Source organism: Pogona vitticeps, chromosome 1 (genome assembly GCF_051106095.1).
Source record: "Pogona vitticeps strain Pit_001003342236 chromosome 1, PviZW2.1, whole genome shotgun sequence".
NCBI classification, from domain to species: Eukaryota; Metazoa; Chordata; class Lepidosauria; order Squamata; family Agamidae; genus Pogona; species Pogona vitticeps.
This window is the reverse complement of record NC_135783.1, coordinates 243,710,797-243,729,291: the sequence shown is the minus strand read 5'-3', so window position 1 is coordinate 243,729,291 and position 18,495 is coordinate 243,710,797. Positions and strand designations below refer to the sequence as shown.

General features: G+C 45.5%; 1 protein-coding gene across 2 annotated transcripts in view; it reads right to left on the bottom strand.

Moving 5' to 3' along the window:
• Positions 1-442: 442 nt before the first annotated feature.
• Positions 443-18,495, bottom strand: part of LOC110078205 (unconventional myosin-X) — a 108,290-nt gene continuing 90,237 nt past the window's right edge. The window contains exons 23-33 of one of the 2 annotated variants that reach the window (XM_078383479.1): positions 16,310-16,452; positions 15,402-15,596; positions 13,316-13,473; positions 10,603-10,726; positions 8,821-9,118; positions 7,853-8,060; positions 7,410-7,546; positions 6,643-6,766; positions 5,505-5,954; positions 4,344-4,535; positions 443-2,841 (exon numbers count right to left, since the gene is read on the bottom strand). In XM_078383479.1, the coding sequence (XP_078239605.1) occupies positions 2,728-2,841; positions 4,344-4,535; positions 5,505-5,954; positions 6,643-6,766; positions 7,410-7,546; positions 7,853-8,060; positions 8,821-9,118; positions 10,603-10,726; positions 13,316-13,473; positions 15,402-15,596; positions 16,310-16,452 (2,143 nt within the window). In that variant the 3' untranslated portion in view covers positions 443-2,727. The remainder of the gene's footprint in view (positions 2,842-4,343; positions 4,536-5,504; positions 5,955-6,642; positions 6,767-7,409; positions 7,547-7,852; positions 8,061-8,820; positions 9,119-10,602; positions 10,727-13,315; positions 13,474-15,401; positions 15,597-16,309; positions 16,453-18,495) is intronic. The other variant, XM_020792088.3, reaches the window with a different exon arrangement.

Genomic DNA, 18,495 nt, shown 5'->3' with positions numbered 1-18,495 from the left:
TTCTAAACATGAAAACAAGCCATCAGGCATAAGTTTAAAAATAGGGCCTTTCTCATGTTTTACTTGAAAGTGAGGATGGCAGTAGTCAGGTCTAGCCTGAACATTTAAAATGAGATTATGGTACTGTGTTCAACTGACTGTTTCTGTGGGCCTCTCCTCTCTAGGATCCAGTAGAAATGTTACAGAGACGTTTAAGAAGGAAACAAACGATTTCAGATTAGGAGAAGAGATGGAAAAGGCATACTGGCAGAGGGGAGCCATCTTCATGGCATCTGAACCAGATCTTCCTTGCAAACCCAACTTCAATGAAAAGGAGGTGAATGATGAGAGGGCACAGTTACTGATAAATTCTTTTTAACATTATTAGAAATGGTGGTAGCGTCCTGTTAGAACCTCACTATAATGCAAATGAAGCCTGTGAGGCAAGAATGGAAGGAGATCATTTCTGCAATCCAATAATTTATTAAACCTCCATCTTGTAAAGCCAGTTACAAATTAAACAAAGAAGAGCAGAGGGAAATCTGCACCAGAATTAATGGAAGTTACATTCCCAATTGGGTATAAGCTGCCTGCAGCAAACCCATGAGCCAGGGGACGTAGCAGTAGCACAGGACCAAGGACTGGGCAGGGAGGGGGCGATGCATCAAGGAGGTTACTCTCAGTGTACTAGACCAAGCAGGCAAAGTCAAGCCTCTGTTCTAACAGTCTTCTAAGTCTCATTCCCTCATCTGGAGAGGGCAAAAAAAAAAGGGGGGGGGGAATATGTAATGTGACCAAATCTGGCACCATAAGGCAGCATTTCTCTTCTCAAAACTACAAGACTGTGAGTGGGGATATCTAGTTTAGCCTTGGGGGAAGGGTGGGTGATACAACTATACATGTACCAGATACGGTACTTGGGTGTGGATCTGCATTTACTAATCCCAGTGTGGCACTGGGTTTGTGTTTCAGCTTTGGGAAAATGAAAATGCTTATGCTCACATCACCAAACAACTTCAGACAGATGTGATCTTGTACTTGCATTCACAAGGAAAAAAGGAATCGGGGAGGCGGTTGGGGGGGAGGGGAGGGAACATCCCTGATTGAGAATCTTCTCTAGAAGAAAGGTTCTACCACAGCTGGTCTGACTGTGGCATTGCTGACAGGTCAAGGAATGCCAGATGGATCATCACTCGCTGAGAAAGGAAGCCTGACACCCTCCCCAGGTTCATCTAGAACAGGGAAGAGCTGGTGCTTTGTAAATGTGACCAGCCACAGCCACATGATTCCGCTGTCGAATTGCAGGATTGCTGGGCATACTAACATTTTATTTTTTAAAGTTAAGTTCCATATTCTGAGGAAGAGAGCTCAGTATTTTACTCTTTGCTCACTATCCTCTGCTTTCTCTAGGAGAAGCAGAAAAAATTAGGCCCATATCTCAGTTCTGCTTATTTGGCATAAACAGCATACAGGTTTCAGAAATTATCTTTTCTTAGGGAAGGGAGACTTGAATTTTTTTACTTCAAAATTTGTATTTTTTTTTTAAAAAAATCCCTCCAGCTGCACTCCAAATGTGTGGGGCTACAAATCTGACTGTCACCAACCAGCAGGCCCAGTGGGGCAGAGGGTAGCTGTACTTCCAAAACAGGCACCTGGGTAGAGAAGGTTGGTATAGGGTTTTTAACAGAAGAAACCCATTTAATCAAGCCCCCATTTTTACTACCAAATGCCTTGCAGTTAATCACAATTGGGCAGCAGCATTTCAGAACATCAGCTTATAAGAGGAGACCAAAGAAAACCCCACATAGTCCAAACCCCTGCAAAGAACCAAGGAAGGGAGGGGCCAGCAGCATGCAAGTCACTGGTGACAAGATACGGCAGCCCCTTTGCCACAAGGGTACGCACCAGTCTGACCAGAAATTCCAGCCCCTGAAACAATCAGATCAATGGCATTTTTTGCATCACTGAGTGGCACTTTCCCACCCCACCCATGCACTACAGCAAAGCACTTTGCTGCCAAGGAATTGGACGATTGGCACCGAGAAAGCCCTTCTTGCTGTGCGCACGGTCCTGTGATGGCAGCTGGTGGTGCTATCCTTAAACCTCCAGCTCGTGGAGCCACAACCCTCTGAGAAGCTCCCAGACAGAAAACCCAAAGTGTCCTCTCAGTGTTCAAACTCAGAAAATCTGGTGCGATTTGGAAGCTTCAGTCGTGACCTTCAACCCGTGGTGGTAATACTGAAAACAGGAGAAGTTCCCAATATCAGTCTATTCAGTAGCAGCAGCAGCAGCTGATCCCTGAGGGAACATCACTGAGGAAGGGGGCAATTCAGTCTGCCAGTTTGGCTACACAATTAATACATAAATCTTGCCTGGCTCATCCCAGCATCACCTTAGATTCTCCTCCTCGCTTCCCTGCTGCATTTATTGCACAAAAGATCCACGTGTGTTGGTGGTGCAGGAAATGTGGGTTCAATTTCATCCCTGCGAGAGGCACAAGAGTTGAGGTCAAAGGAAGCCCAGGTTCTAGTTGCCTCGGGTTGCCGGTGAAGATCCCCTTGCTTGTAGTATTGGTTACGGAGCAAGCCTAACAGCGGTAGGTGCTCAGCATCAAGTTTTTCTTCTTCTTTCAGGCAATGGTTTGGGAGGAGAACTTTTTCTTCTTACAAAAGGGATTTTTGCTGCAAATCCGACTTGAGACACCCCACCGGTCTTTCCCAAGGGCTCAGCTCAACCTCACGAGTCCCATCACCTTGTCCAGATACTTGCACGGCTGTCCAGGCTAGTGGCTGATTTGACGCTGCAGCATTTCTTCACAATCATGTTAATGTAGGCTTTCATAATTTTAATGATCTCTCCAACCTTAAAAAAAAAAAAAAAAACCCAAGATGAGGGAACAGGCAGAGTCACTCAGTTGGTAATCACATGACAACTGTGCGACAGCAATGTCTGATGGTTTCCAAAGGCAAATGGGATGTATCTTTTGGAAGAAAGTGTAATGAGTAAGTCATATGAGTGGGAGACTTTAATTCAAACCACAATGTTTCTTCAATTAATCCGGGGAATCATATAAAAGCTTTCTGGTCAATTAAAAAGATGCCTAAAACTAATCAAACATCAGGTTTCATTTTAAAAGAAGTTATAGTAGAAAGCTTACAAAAATGTCTATAATACCCTCCTTTGTTTTATGTGTTTTTTGTTCTGACAGTTTTGTTGCCAAATTATTCTTCCACTTTCTCATTTTTATGATTGTATGTTTGTAAATAAACAAACTCTAAGATGGCAGCCAGTATCCCTCTACCCTTCAAGAGTAGACTCCCTATCACATGAGCTCCTTGTGGCAATGCAGGTAAGCGCCCATTCTCAGAAAGCAAGTCAAGCATGCTTTCGTTTCTTTAGTAATAAAGCAAAGCATGCTTCTTCTATACCACCCCATAGTGCTTAAAGCACTCTCAGGGTAGTTTAAAATTTAACTTTGCAGCCTGTACAGTCCATCCCCCACCCCACCCCCCAGCAAGCTGGGTACTCATTTTACCAACCTTGGAAGGATGGAAAGCTGAGTCAACTTTGATACCTGAATCTGCTGGGATCAAACCAAGTCATGAGTGGAGTTTTCACTGCACCATAGCAATTGAACCACTGTGCCACAAGGCTCCTATAGTAACATTTTATTCATATGTAAATATTTGTAAATAAAGGTAATTTAATCGCTTAATCTACTTGAACCAGGGATGGACAGCTTCAGTGGCAACAGATGTCCTCTTGTTGCCTCTGAGTGAACCCTTATGCACAGTGTGGAAAGGGGGCTCCGGATGTTCTCTCCTAATCTAAGGTCCTTCGCTCAGCGGGGCTAAATAATAAGAGATTCAGGACAGAGACAAGGAGATTCCTCTCTGCAAGGTGCATAGCTGGACCGTGGAATTTGATTTCTCAAAATGTAGTTAGAGGCCATTAACTCAGATGGCATTAAAGAGAATCAGACCAATTTTCATTCTGTGGGAAAGAGACATCTCACAGCAGGTTGAGTGATTCCCTTTTGCTGCACAGCTAAGGCTATCAGTGGACACCCATGATGGCTACCTGATAATCTCCACTATCTGAAGCGACATGTCTCTGGATCATCAAGTAAGCATGGGCACGAACCGCCTGCTTGTTCCTACTAAACAGGGGTAAGATGGCTGCTTGTGTTGTCCGTGTCCTGCCTGTAGACTTCTGGCTGGCCATTGGGTGTGTGTGTGTGTGGGGGGGAATGAAACTTGGTTCCACTCCAAGACTTAAAAGGCAAGACTTAAAATGCCAGGCTCTTTGCAGTAGGGAGTCACTGCCAAAGTCCACTGGGTCACCTGGCGTCTCACAAAACTTACCTGAGGGGTTTCAAAGTACATTTCTCTCTCGTCCACTGTCAGCTTGAAGGTGTTGGGCTGGGGAGCCCCAAAGAAGATAATATGCTCATACTGGAAAGTTTCAAGAGGTTTGGGATCCCCCCGTTTGTACACAGACACGTTCTCTGTGCTGACACTGAGCCAAAGGTCATTTGGAAAACCTCCTTCCTTACACTGCAGGGGGGGGGAAATAACATGGGTTAACAAAAGGGAAGGCACAACAGGGAGAATCACATATAGTAAGACCCCCATATCCGCATAGGAACAGTTCCAAGCCCCCACCCCCAGCGGACGCTGAAAAATCTGGAATGCCGTTTTAAAAGTCAACACTATACATAGCATTGTCTCTGGCGCCTTCTAGTGGCCAGTTCTGGTAACAGCTTTAGAAATATATATACTGTATTTCTAGAATTTTCCTTTTAGTATTTTTAATATTTTCAGACAATGAATAAATGAATCAGCAGCTACTGATCCCACAGATAAGGGGGGTCCTACTGTATAGTGAGCCAAACACTGAAAGCAGGTGGTTAAGTATAAATAGCTATTCTCTCTACCATATAACCATGTTCATCTCTTTCTGTATGTTCAAACTCCTTGGTAAGTACCAGATCTCCTGTAAAAATAGGTTCCAAAGTGTTATTCAGTTCAAACCCGAAATCTTTCTTGTCTTAAGTTTTTGTGCTATCCTACCAAAACCTTCCCTTAAAAAGTCACCATATTTTTGTTCTTCAAAGAATACAGGAGAGATGGGAGGAGCGAGCACGACATTCCCTTCCCATCCGACTGTCATTTAGCCCAGCTCCTGTCAACATTCAGGAGGAGAGCTCAAACTACTGAGGCTGGTGTGCCTATGAGGTACTGCATTCGATGGGGTCAAGTGGGGGGGGAGAGCTCAAGCCCCAGGACAGAAGCATAGCATCTCTCCTAAAATGTTCTAACACCACATGCAGAGAGAACACATAGGATGCTTGTCCAAATCCCAGAGAGGCTAGTCACAGAGTCCTGGGCTAAGAGATCTGGATGTTGTGGAATCTATCGGCCATTCCCACAGCCACACAAGAAGATTCTTGGCAGAACAGATGGGATCCTGTACAGACACTTGACTATCGTTGGACAGACCGACACAAAGAGAAAGTCCCTCACCTCCACATCAAAGAGAGTGGAGCCGTAGCCTGACCACTCCTTCATGATGGCCATGTAGGCAACCATGGCCTGCTGCTGAAGCAGGCCTTGCAGTTTGCTCCACTTCTCCGCTATGCTGGCCCGAGCAGCTGAGAGTTCCTCTTTCACCCACATCTCCATCATCTGTTCCTCCTCCACCTTTTGCTTCTTGACGGTGCCTGCTTTGAAGCTGCGCTTGAGGGTGCCCTCCAGGAAGCTGGTCCGCCTTCTCTCCAGAACATGGCTGCTGGGCCCACTGCTCTTCATGGACTGCAGGATTCTGGACTTCAGTCTGGTCACTGGGTAGACGCTGTCAAGGGACCAGGAGATTTTGGAATAGTCCCCGTACAGGTACTGTAGCCTCAGTGCTGCTAAGTGCTGCAAGGTCTCCTCTGGGCCTGGGAAGTGGCCATCAATGAGACTTTCATGTGCCTGTGTGGATGCCAGAAGTTACCATTATTTATGAACTGACAACAATCTTCTTGTTCCCATATCTATAATCATGCGACTGAAGGCAATCGCCATATAGTAATAAGACATGCTATTTCATATATACTGTATGGCAGGTTACATGCAAAACACAAATTGACAGCCAGATGTGACTGGAGGACTAACAAATGCACTGCAGCATAGGTATGTCCCCTCTCTTCCACAAAATTGCCCTTAGGCTATCTTTTGCTGCAGCTCATACAGCTTACCGAAAGTCAAAAAAGTTCAGACTAGATAATATGAAGTCTGCATTGTCTCCAGAAGCATACTGAGGCTATCATACTTTGGACATTTTATGAGAAAAGACAATAATGTTAGGAAAAGCTGAATGCAGTAGGGAAAGAGGATGGTCAACATTAGATGTATTGACTCAATAAAGGAAGCAGAGTTCAAAAGACCTGAGCAGGGCTACTGACAACAGGACTTTTTGGAGGTCATGGTCATCAATACATGACAACCACAGCAGATGTCTAGACGCCAGAACTGCATTATTGCATGTAGATTCTCCTCTCATTCAAACTGGGAATACTTGGTTTCTTCACAGCAACCAGCCACTGCAGCCAAATTCTTCTCTTCCTACTCTGACCCAGTCACTTAAGTACCTGCAATGCATCTCTTATAGAGGGTTTACCTGTTCAAACATGAAGGCAAATTCCACTCCCTCTTTGGGAACATTTTCAACGTCCAAGAAGCAATACAGCTTAAAATATAACTGCCAGTGCCCATCCTCCTCCTCTTCCACAGACCCGGCAAGTCTAAAAGATGGGAAGCAATCTGGTGAGAACACCTTGGTGACAGGTCAAGGAGAGCTAGCAGTCACATTACAATGGAAAACAAGCATGCCTTCCACCTCCCTGTCCTGACACTGAGAACCTACCCCATATTATAGCACCAATATATATATATTTAATCTCACAAGCAGGAATGAATGACAAGGAAAATGGGCAAGAAAATTAATCATGCAATGATCTGGGACTGTGTGGCAAATGGACTCATATGGAAGAGCAACAAGACGGAGATTTCAACAGGGGAATTCCATTTTTGGCAGCTTTATTTTGGCTGGGATAACAGGGGACCTCAGCTTTAGGGAACCGAAGTGGCAAAACTGACTAAAAGACCCTGACACTCCTAATTTTTAAGGCAATTTCATGAGCAGAAAGGGCCTTTCATAAAGATGTTTGCTACCCATGTGCGAGGTTGAGAATTAGAAACAGCAAAGGTGTGGTTGTCTAAGCATCTCATAGGCTTCCTAGCAAGAGACCAAAAAAAAAAAGAGGATTAAAGGAATGGAGACTCTGGACTTAGGAGTTATGATACTACAGAGGCTTTCTAGTAACGGTCGTGGCTGGGCCCTTAATCTGCTAAGGGCACAAAGAGGATTCCTACAAATACACCTACCTTTCAAACTTGGCCAAAACATCCGCTACAATCACTCGGCTCTCAATGGCCTTGTCAACATGCTTGTTGCGCTCAAAGAGGGCAAACATGTTCCGGCTGTCCTCCATGGCTAACCCGCGAATCAGCTTCTCTACCACCTGCAAGCAGGATAGAGAAGGAGAGGAAGAAGGATCCGATCAGTAACATACCACTGTGCTGTAAGAAGGAACTCCAGCTGGCTTGCAAACAGCAAACCAGACAAGAAAGCGGAGATCAGTTTCCTAATAATGTATATGCTGGGAAGGAGACGGAGATTGAGAGAGACAGTAAGAGGGCACCTTTCCATTTCCTGCCCTGACACTTGTAGAGGTCATGAAAAGTAAGCTAAATACCTCCTATTTCTTTTTTCTGGGTAACACAGACAAGGCCAAAAATGCTCCTAGGCCGCCTGGCCTTGTTCTTACCTCTCCTGCACTGGTGTGGGAGTTGATAGTGATTTGGCAGGAGCCCCCGCCATGGCAGTAGACAGTGGTGGTCATCTCCTCCCGGGTGATGAGGGCCTGGATCTCTTCCTGGGAAGGGACAAACTCCCGGCTCTTGGTTCTCTTCAGCGAGTCAGTGATGAATTGAGCATACTGGTCTATTTCAGTGCTCACAAAGAGATCTTTCACTCTGGTTAAGGGAGTGGGGAAAAGTGGGGAAGAAATGATTATCCTTCTGTATGCTGCAAAAACAAAACTGTGTTCCAGAACTCTGCGTCCTCTGAGGAAGGCAGGAGATAATTCATTGGGCTGTAACAGCTGGAGAGTAATTTATTTTAAATGCTGATTTGAACCTCTGTCAGAAGATAGATAGCATTTTCTGGTGCCACAAACATTTAGAGCTTCAATCTAATACGTCAAGAGAAAACAGGCCTGGAGGTGCAGAAGTGGACGACAGGAGGGAGAGTCTATTGAAAGTAGTATGGTCTAATAGATAGAGCAGTGGTACCCAAACTTGGGTTCCCCAGATGTTCCTGAACTGCAACTCCCAGAAAGTCTTGCCAGCATAGCTAGTGGTGAAAGCTTCTGGGAACTGCAGTCCAGGAACATCTGGGGACCCAAGGTTGGGAATCGATGGGTTAGAGACTTGGACTGGGACATGGAAGATTTATATTTCAGTTATCACTAAGCCATGAAATTCACCAAGGCCACTCTGGGCGGTTCATAACAGGCCATAAGAAAATAGCCAACAACAATAAATTAAAAATAAAATAACATCAATGTGATATAAAAATAAATAAACATACACTGATCATTATAAATGAGAAACATGGTATACTTAAGGTAAGTCAACATCAATGTTATAGCAGACTAAAGCAGAAGTTTTCTCAGTATGCTAAGAGTTCTGAATTTGTTTTAAACCAGTAATATTTCTCTAGAAGGGCTCTTGCCTTCGGAGGTGGAACTTGAGGTAACGGAGGATCCCCCGGCTGGGCAGAAAGGTGCAGCTCATGCAGGCCATCAGTTGCCAGTGGTGCAGGTTTCCGGGGCTGTTGGGTTGAGGCACATGGTTGGTCTGCTTGATCAGCTGGCAGTAGACCTCATCACACAGGGGCTTGAGGTCATGGCAGGTCTGCAGAATGCCCTGAATGATGGGGATGGGGTCAGACACGGTCTCGATCTCCTGAAGGGAATTAAAGATCTTCATGGCTTCATCCTGGAGGCTGCTGTAGCCCTTCTCTTGCTGCACTGCAGGGGGAAAGAGAGCACAGGGAAAAGGACTCCTCAAGTATCTGACTGGCCATTCTGTAGGTCAGGCCTTCAGGACGGAAGCTAGCAGCCCAAGAGCTGGAACTCGGCAACCCGTAGACCTACTGGGGCACCCACATCCTTGGGCAGAATCAACTTGATCCTATCAAAGAGTGGCCCATCCTTCAGGGAATGAGGCAACACAACATTCTTCAATACCTAAAGATGTTCCAGATGACTTGGAGCAACACCCTCCACCAGGTGTTATAACATCTGCCTCCGGTCCGATAGTTGAGAGAAGCTGCTTTTAGGAACTACCAGAATCTCCTAGGCAGCATGGCCCAGGGCGAGGGAATCCTGAAAGCTGTAGTCCCGACAGTAAGATTTCAAAGCTCGCTCTGACATTATGCAACAAAGTGCAACACCCCGCCACCACTGGTAAACTCCAGGGATCAGGAACAGCCGTGCATAAAAATAACCTGTTTGCCTTTGAAATATTTCTGCTAGTAACTCAGAGGAAAAAAGGAAACATCTTCACCACTTTATTAAAGGTAACTCTAGGCCACTTTCAGTCCAACTCTCCCCACAGGATGTGGCTGGACAACCGCTCACTCTATCCAGCAAGGGTACCTGCTTCCTTCCACTTCTATTTAATCCTCTATTGTTCTGTGTACTGTGAACTCCTGGTTTGAGGGGAGGGGGAATCACACTGCCCTTGTAGGGGAATGCCTGAGGCACCCCACCTCCCCAGTCAGATCATGGGCCAGCCTTTCTCTTACCACTTTATTTGGGACTTTTAAAGCTATCTGTAGTGGCTTCAGAAGCAAAGTACAATTCAGAACTCGGAACTGAATATTAAGAGCTGGACGTCCTCTCCCCTCACATCAACCTAAACATTATACATGACACTGAGATGTAAAAAACAAATAATTGTAAGCAAAGCATGTAACACGATGTTTGACAAGCACAAACCAATGTAGATAGACTGAAAAACTAATAAAATGTTAAAAAACACATTATACATGAGAACCATTTGTGGGTCCATGGTAGCACCATCTTATCTGCATGGTGTTCAATGTATTTGTTTGTTTCTCTTGTATTCTTCAGTTTTTGTGTTATACTGCTGATACATGGAAAAGGTCAGCTTAGTAAGGACTCTGATTTACACTGCAACCTAAGGTACATTTACCAGATAGGCAGGGTATAAATAAAATAAAATAAAATAAATAAATAAATAAATACTCTAAAGAAAATTCCACCAAGTTGAGTGACACTCCTCTGCATATTTATTAGGGGTTATGGCTGAATGAAGCCAGTGGGACTTGCTTCCACGTAAACATAGTGCTTTTCATCTTTATACCCCCTTCCAAGCAAGAGGCTTGGATAACTGCTGCATCTCACCAATGCAACCTCATGCCAATTGTTCCTTCTCCTCTCTCTGACACAGCGTGTCTCCCCAAACATCCAGCCCCGTTGTGACTTACAGTTGATGCCAACATCTCCATAGGGCAGTGGCAGCAGTGGGGAGTGTAAAGGATGCTGGGTGTATCTCAGAATGGGATTTCTCCGGTAGGTCTGTTCTACCAGTTCAGAGTTCATGCTGTTTTCCTGAAGGCAAGAAAAACAAAAGAAGGACATTTCCTTAGCAGGGCCTCACCTTTTCCCTCTAAACACCTCAGTTGCCGCTACTAAACAAGATGCCCTCCTGTTCCACTACAGGAGGATGAGATAACAGGATTCTATTTCGTAGACTCTAAATTCTGTTACTTTAGAATGAAAGAAAAAAATGTTTCAAAACTGAAATTCCTAAAATAAATCTAGAAGCAGAACTACACATATCTAGGCATCCAAGTAAATCTCACAAGGAATTTAAGTTACAATTCAGAAACAAGTCATTCGATAGATTGAAGGCAGAACTCAATGAAAAAAGAAAAACTACTGCTATTGACAGTTATAGCAGTAACAGGCAATCCCAGTATTAATATATTCTTTTGGAATTCTGGATTAGAAGCACAGTTATCTTGATGATTTAAATAGGAAAACATGGCTCTTCTTGTCAAAATACTGGTGCAATCCTCAGAAGGCAGGTACAGAGCACCTTTATTGCCCTTGAACGTGGGCGGGTGTGGGCTTGTCGACCTCAAGAGTCTCTCTGTATATGGGTTAAGCATTCCAACTTCAAAACTACTTCCCTGAGAACATGGTCCCACTTCATTGGATGATAATATAGAACAACGAAGGACTAACTGTTATTATAACTTGGAAGTGAGAACTAACCTATGTTAAGGAAAGACGAACAGTGAGGGATGCATGGTTTGAGAAAGCATTACATGCAGAGCACACCAGTTACCTCCTGAATAATGCTGGTGAGGAACAATCAATCTGTGACTTAAATCAGCCATTGTTAGCAGAGGCCATATGGCCACCTGGAGGTCCCTGGTACATTTGAAGGAGGCCATAGACTGGAAACAATTCTTCACACACCACTTTTTAACATTTGTTATGCAACTTATACAATCCTGATTTGGCTTAGATTTCTCTCATATTGCGTTTATGGCCACAGCCAAAAAATGTTAATCGCAGAAGAGGCTGCCAGGCACTTCTCCACCTCCCCACACAGTCAACCACTGTGGTGCGGAGGCAGGGCGGAGAGTCTCCCCGCTCAGCCAATGAGTGGTTGGCTTGGGGGGGGGGCAGGGAAGAGCTGGCCAGACTCCTTCTGTGATCAAAACCAAGTTATTTGTGCTAGATAATATCAGAAACTAATTTTGAAGGAAGGTGTGATAGATGTTGGGCCTGTCATCATGAATCCAAAGAAGCAATTCTGGGTCTAAATGGCTTCCAATTTCCTGTATATCACCTGGTTGCCAGAAAATAGCTCAAACTGGACTGTGCTACAAATGGTCCAAACCATGAGCTCTATTGCCATCTGATCACACCCTCAGAACACATAATACATGGAGAAAATAGTGAAAGCATAAACTGAAGTTCAGAGAACAACCTGTGCTTCTTGATGAGGATCCCATGTTATACCAACATACCTAGGAGAAATCCCCCCATAGAATTCAGCAATGTTTATTTTAGAGTACACCTGGATACATAGTGTGGTGTATGGACAGAGTAACAGACTAGGATTCAAGAGGCCTGTGTTTGAATCCTCGCTCAGTCATGGAAGCTCACTGGTGCTGCAGAACTGGCAAACCATTCCTAAAATATCTCACAGGTCACTATAAATTGGTTTCTGTTTGAATGCACACAACAACAGACATGTACAGGATTGGGTTGCAAAGAAAGACACCAGTATTTCAGTCAAGAAGAGGTGGAGGTGACACAAATCTTGTTTTCTTTATAGGATTTGAATTAAAAAAGGAAACTGGGAGATGGTGAGCATTCCAACACTGAAGGCATTCAAGAAAAACTTGGGTATCCATCTGTCACATCTGCTTTGAACTGGATTCCTGCCTTGAGCAGGGAGTTGGGCTTAGAGGTCCCTTTCAACTCTATGATTCTATGGAATTGTGATCTTTACACATTTACATTTTAGTGAGTTCCACTGAATCCAGCAGGAATTGATTCTGCAGACTCCACACCGGGTTGCGCTTTTAAACTGCTGTTGTTTCACACAATCAATTAAGCAACATCTAAGCTAAGTTATGCTATCAATAAAATCAAGAAAGAAAAGGCTGCTGCTGTTGAGGGGAAGCCCTGGATCAGCCGGACACCAGCTTGTCCACCCTAGGTCCTTGAGACCTACAGACTTTTAAAGCAACAGGAGCTAGAGCTGAAAACTCTATAGGATCCCAGATCTTAAGGCATCTAGTTTGGAATGGAGCAGCTTTCTCATGGCCTACGCTGAAGAGTGAAACGGTGGAACTCCTCGGCTCTCTGTGTGGACTGGAATCTTGTCATGTCCTGAACTAACTCTTTCTGGGAGTGTTGGTCATAGTCATTCTCTCTGTTGTTCCGTCTCTCTGTCACCTTGCTCTCTCTTAGCTAGGATGCCTCCTGAAGAAGGTGGGTCCCCAAAATACCAGCTTCCCCAGAGAGCAGTCCCCAGGATGCCCTCAGAGAAAAAAGAAATCACCAAAGGAAAGGCAACACATGGTTCCACTGATATGACCCCCAGCATTTTGGTCTGTCTCGATTAGACTCTAGCTAGCTCATGGTCATTTGCAATGGTCACTTGGAGCCCCTTACCCGAATGTCATGAATAAGTTGCTGCGTGGGAGTTTCAATGGGAACCTTGCTGTCAATAACGCCTTGGATGGCCGAGGCCCAGCGCATGGCTTCGTTCAACAACTTGGTGTAGAGTCGGTATGAGTGCTTTCTGCCATGCACGGTAATGTTCCAGAAGCCTGTCGGTACAAACAGAAACAGGCAGTGCGGGTAGTTCTACAGTCCTTTGTTGAGCAAAGAAATGACAACTAAGGTTGTGAAGGAGGAAGGTGGGCGCTATGGCACCAGGCAGAAGCTGGGAGCAATCAGCTCTCAGCATCATGAATTGCTCAGTATGGGATGCACCTGGGATACAGCCTGGCTACAGCCTTAAAAGGCAACCAAACAGGACAACACAAAGCCATGATCATTGTGGTGTGAACATTGCAGGAGCAGTGGTTCCCAGCCTTGGGTTCGCTCTTGGACTACAGCTCCCAGAAATCCTGCCCAGAACAGTGAGTGGAGACGGCTTTTGGAAGCATTAGTACACCTGGGTTACCCAAGTGTACTACCACTGCCCCAGAGAATCAGTTTAATCCCATGCCCCCCACAACAGAAAACATTATTTTACATCAAGGAAACGAATGCTGTCATATGATCAGGGCCATTGCAGAAAATACCTTGTTGTCTAACAAGCGATGACTGGAAAACACAGACCTGATAGCAGTTTGCTACTAATGTAGTATGATTACAGTGGTGCCTCACTAGATGATGATAATCCATTCCACTGAAATCGCTGTTTAGCGAAATCATCGTCTAGCGAAAAGCATTTCCCCATTGGAATGCATTGAAACCTGTTTAATGCGTTCTAATGGGAAAGAATCATCGTTGTCTAGCAAAGATTGGCCATAGGAAAGCCGCTTTGCAAACTGCCGATCAGCTGTTTATATAGCTGTCTTGCGAAGCTTAGGTCCCGAAAACACCAGCTTTGTGAGCCCGGAGGCAGCTGTCAAAATCATTGTCCAGCGAAAATTGGTTCGCGAAGCAGGGACCAAACATTGTCCAGAGAAATTCCCCCATAGGAATCACTGTTTTGCGAATCGCTATAGAGATCGCAAAAAGTCAATGTCTAGCAAAAAAACTGTCATGCGGGGTAACTGTTTAGCGAGGCACCACTGTATATGTATACACAAAGATGCCTTATGCTGAGTCAGAACATAATCTCATATATCTCCCTTACAGCCCACTGTGACTGGAAGCCCCTGTCTCAGGCAGAGACTCTTCCAACCACTTATGCTCAAGATTCATGTAATGGAAGACGCTGGGCCCTTGAACCTGGGACGCCTGACAAGATGTATGGCAGCCTAGAGCCAAATGACTGGTCTTTCGTGTAGCCTGTTGAGGACCCTCGTCCACCACCCTCAATGACATCTGCACTGCTGCCGCAACAGGGACCTTGAAGGACTGATGGTTACACCTCCCAAGCCCTTTCAATCAAGTGCTATTTTCAAGCTGGGTGGGGGAAGAAGGGCTTCTCTTTCTTTCAGACTGGCACGAAAAGAAAGGAAGCTGCTAATGGAAAACTGGAGCAGCTTGTTCCTCCATTTGCATCTAGCTTTGCTTCCATGCGAGGCTAGAAGAAACAGGACCCTCTTCCTTCTCACCCAGGGTGAACAGAAAGCTGAATGGGATGTGTGTGTGTGTGGATGGATATGAACAAATGACTGTTGATTTCTTTTTAAAAAAGCATGTGCTGGCACGTAAATTGAATTTATGAGTACCTGTGAGAATAAATTAGTGATTGAGTGAATTTGTGATTGAATGAATTTGTGATTGAGTGAATTTGCCTGTGTGTGTTTTTAAACATGAAAGCCTCCCTTGCTGTCAGTTCAGCCACCCACTCATTGTCACTACAAACATATGGCCTCTGGTCCTGAACCTCTCCCCGCCAGCTTCTCTAAATGAAAAGCCCCGGCTTTCCTCAAAACCTGCTATGCCTGTGTCTTGTTGTAAAGACACAAAATGATACTCCACAACATTCACATCTGTGCACAAATACAGACAGGAAATCCCTGCAGGGCATCTGGCGGGTGACAGAGAGACACAGCCACTTTTCCAGATTTCTTACCAGTTTCTTTGAAGACTCTTTCATCAGGCTGGACCACAGAGCAGAGGCTGTTGAGCACCAGGGTCCCGAGCTTGGTGGCTGTGCGCTCAGACGATTTGTAGTAGTCCAGGGCAGTGTTAGTCAGCACAAACCAGCGTTTCTTTACCTTCATGGAAGATGTCTTGCTGCTGCTCTGGACCTCCTTATGAAGCCAGCCTAACAGAGAAGAGCAGTGACAGCATTCAAGGGCCTCAAGACAGACAGAAAGATCTACCTGCCTCTGGATCGGCTGCTGGTGACTACTGATAGTGTCTTCCAGTTCCTGATGCTGGCGGCCACAGAACAGAGGGAAGAAGAGAAGGCACAGTGAAGTCTGAATTACTTCCTGGCCTCAGAGTGTGAGCTCTTACTGTAGTTTTTTTTTTAATATGGGGCTCGCCAACCAGCTCCACATTTCTTCTCTGAGAAGTCCTTGCCGCCACCGGGTAAGACCAACACTGACGTTGGCAGGCTGAACCTGGGGAACCAGAGGCTTGCCTGTGGCCGCTTTGTAAATCCCTGACAGTGACAAGATATTTCGCCACCTCACACTATGGTTCACGACACGACCCCGGCTGCCGTGGCCTTCGGCAGCTTGTCACGGCAGCTGCTAGGAGCAGCCTTCTCACAGCCCTTTGCAAGGCAGCGCTATGCCACACGGCTACAGCAACTAGTGGAGAGCTGCATTCCAGGAGAACCTAACCTGCCAGAAGAAAGCAAGTGCCTCAAGGCACCTACAGTGCCAGACCATCAAAGAGAAGCCCATTGATCAAACTTACTTTGCTTGTCTATTTTCCTGTCCCAGAAAAGGGGGAAGTGGTTAAATTTTCTGCCTCAGTCACTGCAATGTATTTGGCCATTGCTCTTCCTTGTTGGTTTTATTTTTTTACCTCTCACAAGGAATTCCTGTCCATCGACCCTGGACTCCCCTTTGGGCTTCTGCAAGAGAGAGATCCAGTGGTGCATCTCCTCAGGGATGTCACTGTTGCAGTGAATGACTCTGTTTGCCGTGATAATCACAAAGGAATTCGGCCTGCAGAATGGGAGAGAAACAGGTCAGCTCGTCCCGGCTGGGCACCACAGCCAGCAGCATGGAGGCAAATTCCTCTCCCATACGTTAGGCTTTAAATCACACTTTTAATCCAGACAACAAGCAGCTGGTGGTGGAAGAACATCCTCTGCCAAAGAGTCCTGGCAGGGATGTCTTGCTGTGCCCTCCGTCAAAAGCCGGCAATGTCTAGTTCCAAGGGGAAGCATTGAAGCTCCCTTGTCCCACTTCCAAGGGCCAGAATGAAGGAACATGGTGTTCAGAAGCACACCCTAAGGGTCTTTAAAAAAAAAAAGAAGCATGTGCTGGCACGTAAATTGAATTTATGAGTACCTGTGAGAATAAATTAGTAAGAGAAACATCCAAACAAAGGCAGAACACTTTCCTCACAGACGAACCATTTATAATTTGGAATACTGGTTGGCTTCAGCTATGACCCTGCTTTTCTGACCAGTTATCTGTAGCACAGTATCAAGATCTGCTGTACACTGGCTCCAGTAAGGGAGACAGTACAAGTATTTAGTCATTGGTTCATGGATAGGAACCAAAGAGATTCCTCCAGCCCAGCATCCTCTTTCCCACAGCGACCAACCCAATGCCTCACAGAGGCCCCGAGGGAGGACATGAGTGCAGCAGCAGCATCCTCTGGCAGTCTGGCTGGTTTTCGACAGCAACTGGTGAGCAGAAGCAGCAGTCAGCTCCATGGATATGCTCAGCATAAGCTTAGAGAAGAATGCCTGGTCTTTCCCTTCCCGTGTGTGGACCAGAATATATCTGTTGTGGGGGCATACCTGCTTGGGTGTTAAAAATCAGGGCTCTTGCTCGTATGTCATTGCCTGCAGGTGAGTGCAAAGGTCTTTGCTACAGATTTGTTGCTTTCCTCACACGGAAAGCTGTGGTGAGGAGGGGAAGGGCTAAGCACTCCCCGTTCTCCAAGGTCCTGCTTGAGGACATCTCCAAGGCCTTTTGATTGGTTTCTGTGGGAAACAGGATGCTGGACTGGACAGGTCTTTGGTCTGCCCCAGCCTGGCTCTTGTAATGTTCTTAAAACAATAATGCATTCCTATCACAGGCACCCACCCTTCTTCAAAATCTAGTCTTCCCTTTGGGTGAGCTAGTTAAAAATAAGAACCTAAGGAAAAGGGTTGGTCCAACCCTACAAACTTTCATCAAGCAGTACAATAATTTACATTGGCCCTTCCTTATCTAACTTAACTGCTGGCTAAAAAATTGACCTCTGCGAGGAAGACTATGCCACTGACACTACAATAATCAAGCCGCAGCAGCAGTGGCAGCTTTCCTGGTCTTGGTTTGGATTGAAGAGTTAAAAGAAATTAAAGTTCAATTACACAGAGAAAGATTCATGATTTTGCTTTCCCTTTCAAGGACACAAGATTATGTTTTCCTCCCTTGATTCAATATGAAGAGTGAGGAAGGTCTCAGTGTTTACTTCTAGAACAATGATGGGCAGAATGTAGCTTTCAGGCCACGGGTGCCCCCCCCCCCCGCCTGGGGCCTCCAGCAGACTCTTGAACTCCAAAAAAAGAGGGGCAGGGATGTAAGAGCAGGTAGGCCTCAAAAGGCTGGGGAGGGGGAAATGGCCCCTTCGGAAAGGGGCACTATTCTGGAACGGGTTGGCATGATGGATGTAGTGACACAGAAATCAAAAGTGACTTTTCATTGTGACTTTTCATGACTTACAGTACAAAAAATTACTTTTTTGTATCTCTGGGTGATGGGAGAGGAACTGTAGAAGCCACCTCTCTATCCTTCAGTGAACTAAGTTGCGAATGACAGCAGGTATTTGACAGTGACCCTGTGTCATGTCGCTCCCAAGCAGAAATCTCTCTGCCAGGCACACAGCCCGTGATCTCCTACGACAGATGGTATACAGACTGTTGCAAACACCTTCCTGAAATAGGAAACACCCAAAGGTCTTCGATCCTAACCTATGGCGACTAACATTTACCGAGAGAAAAGCATTTGCTCTGAGGAACTTTTGGCACCAATGACCAATCTCCAAAAATA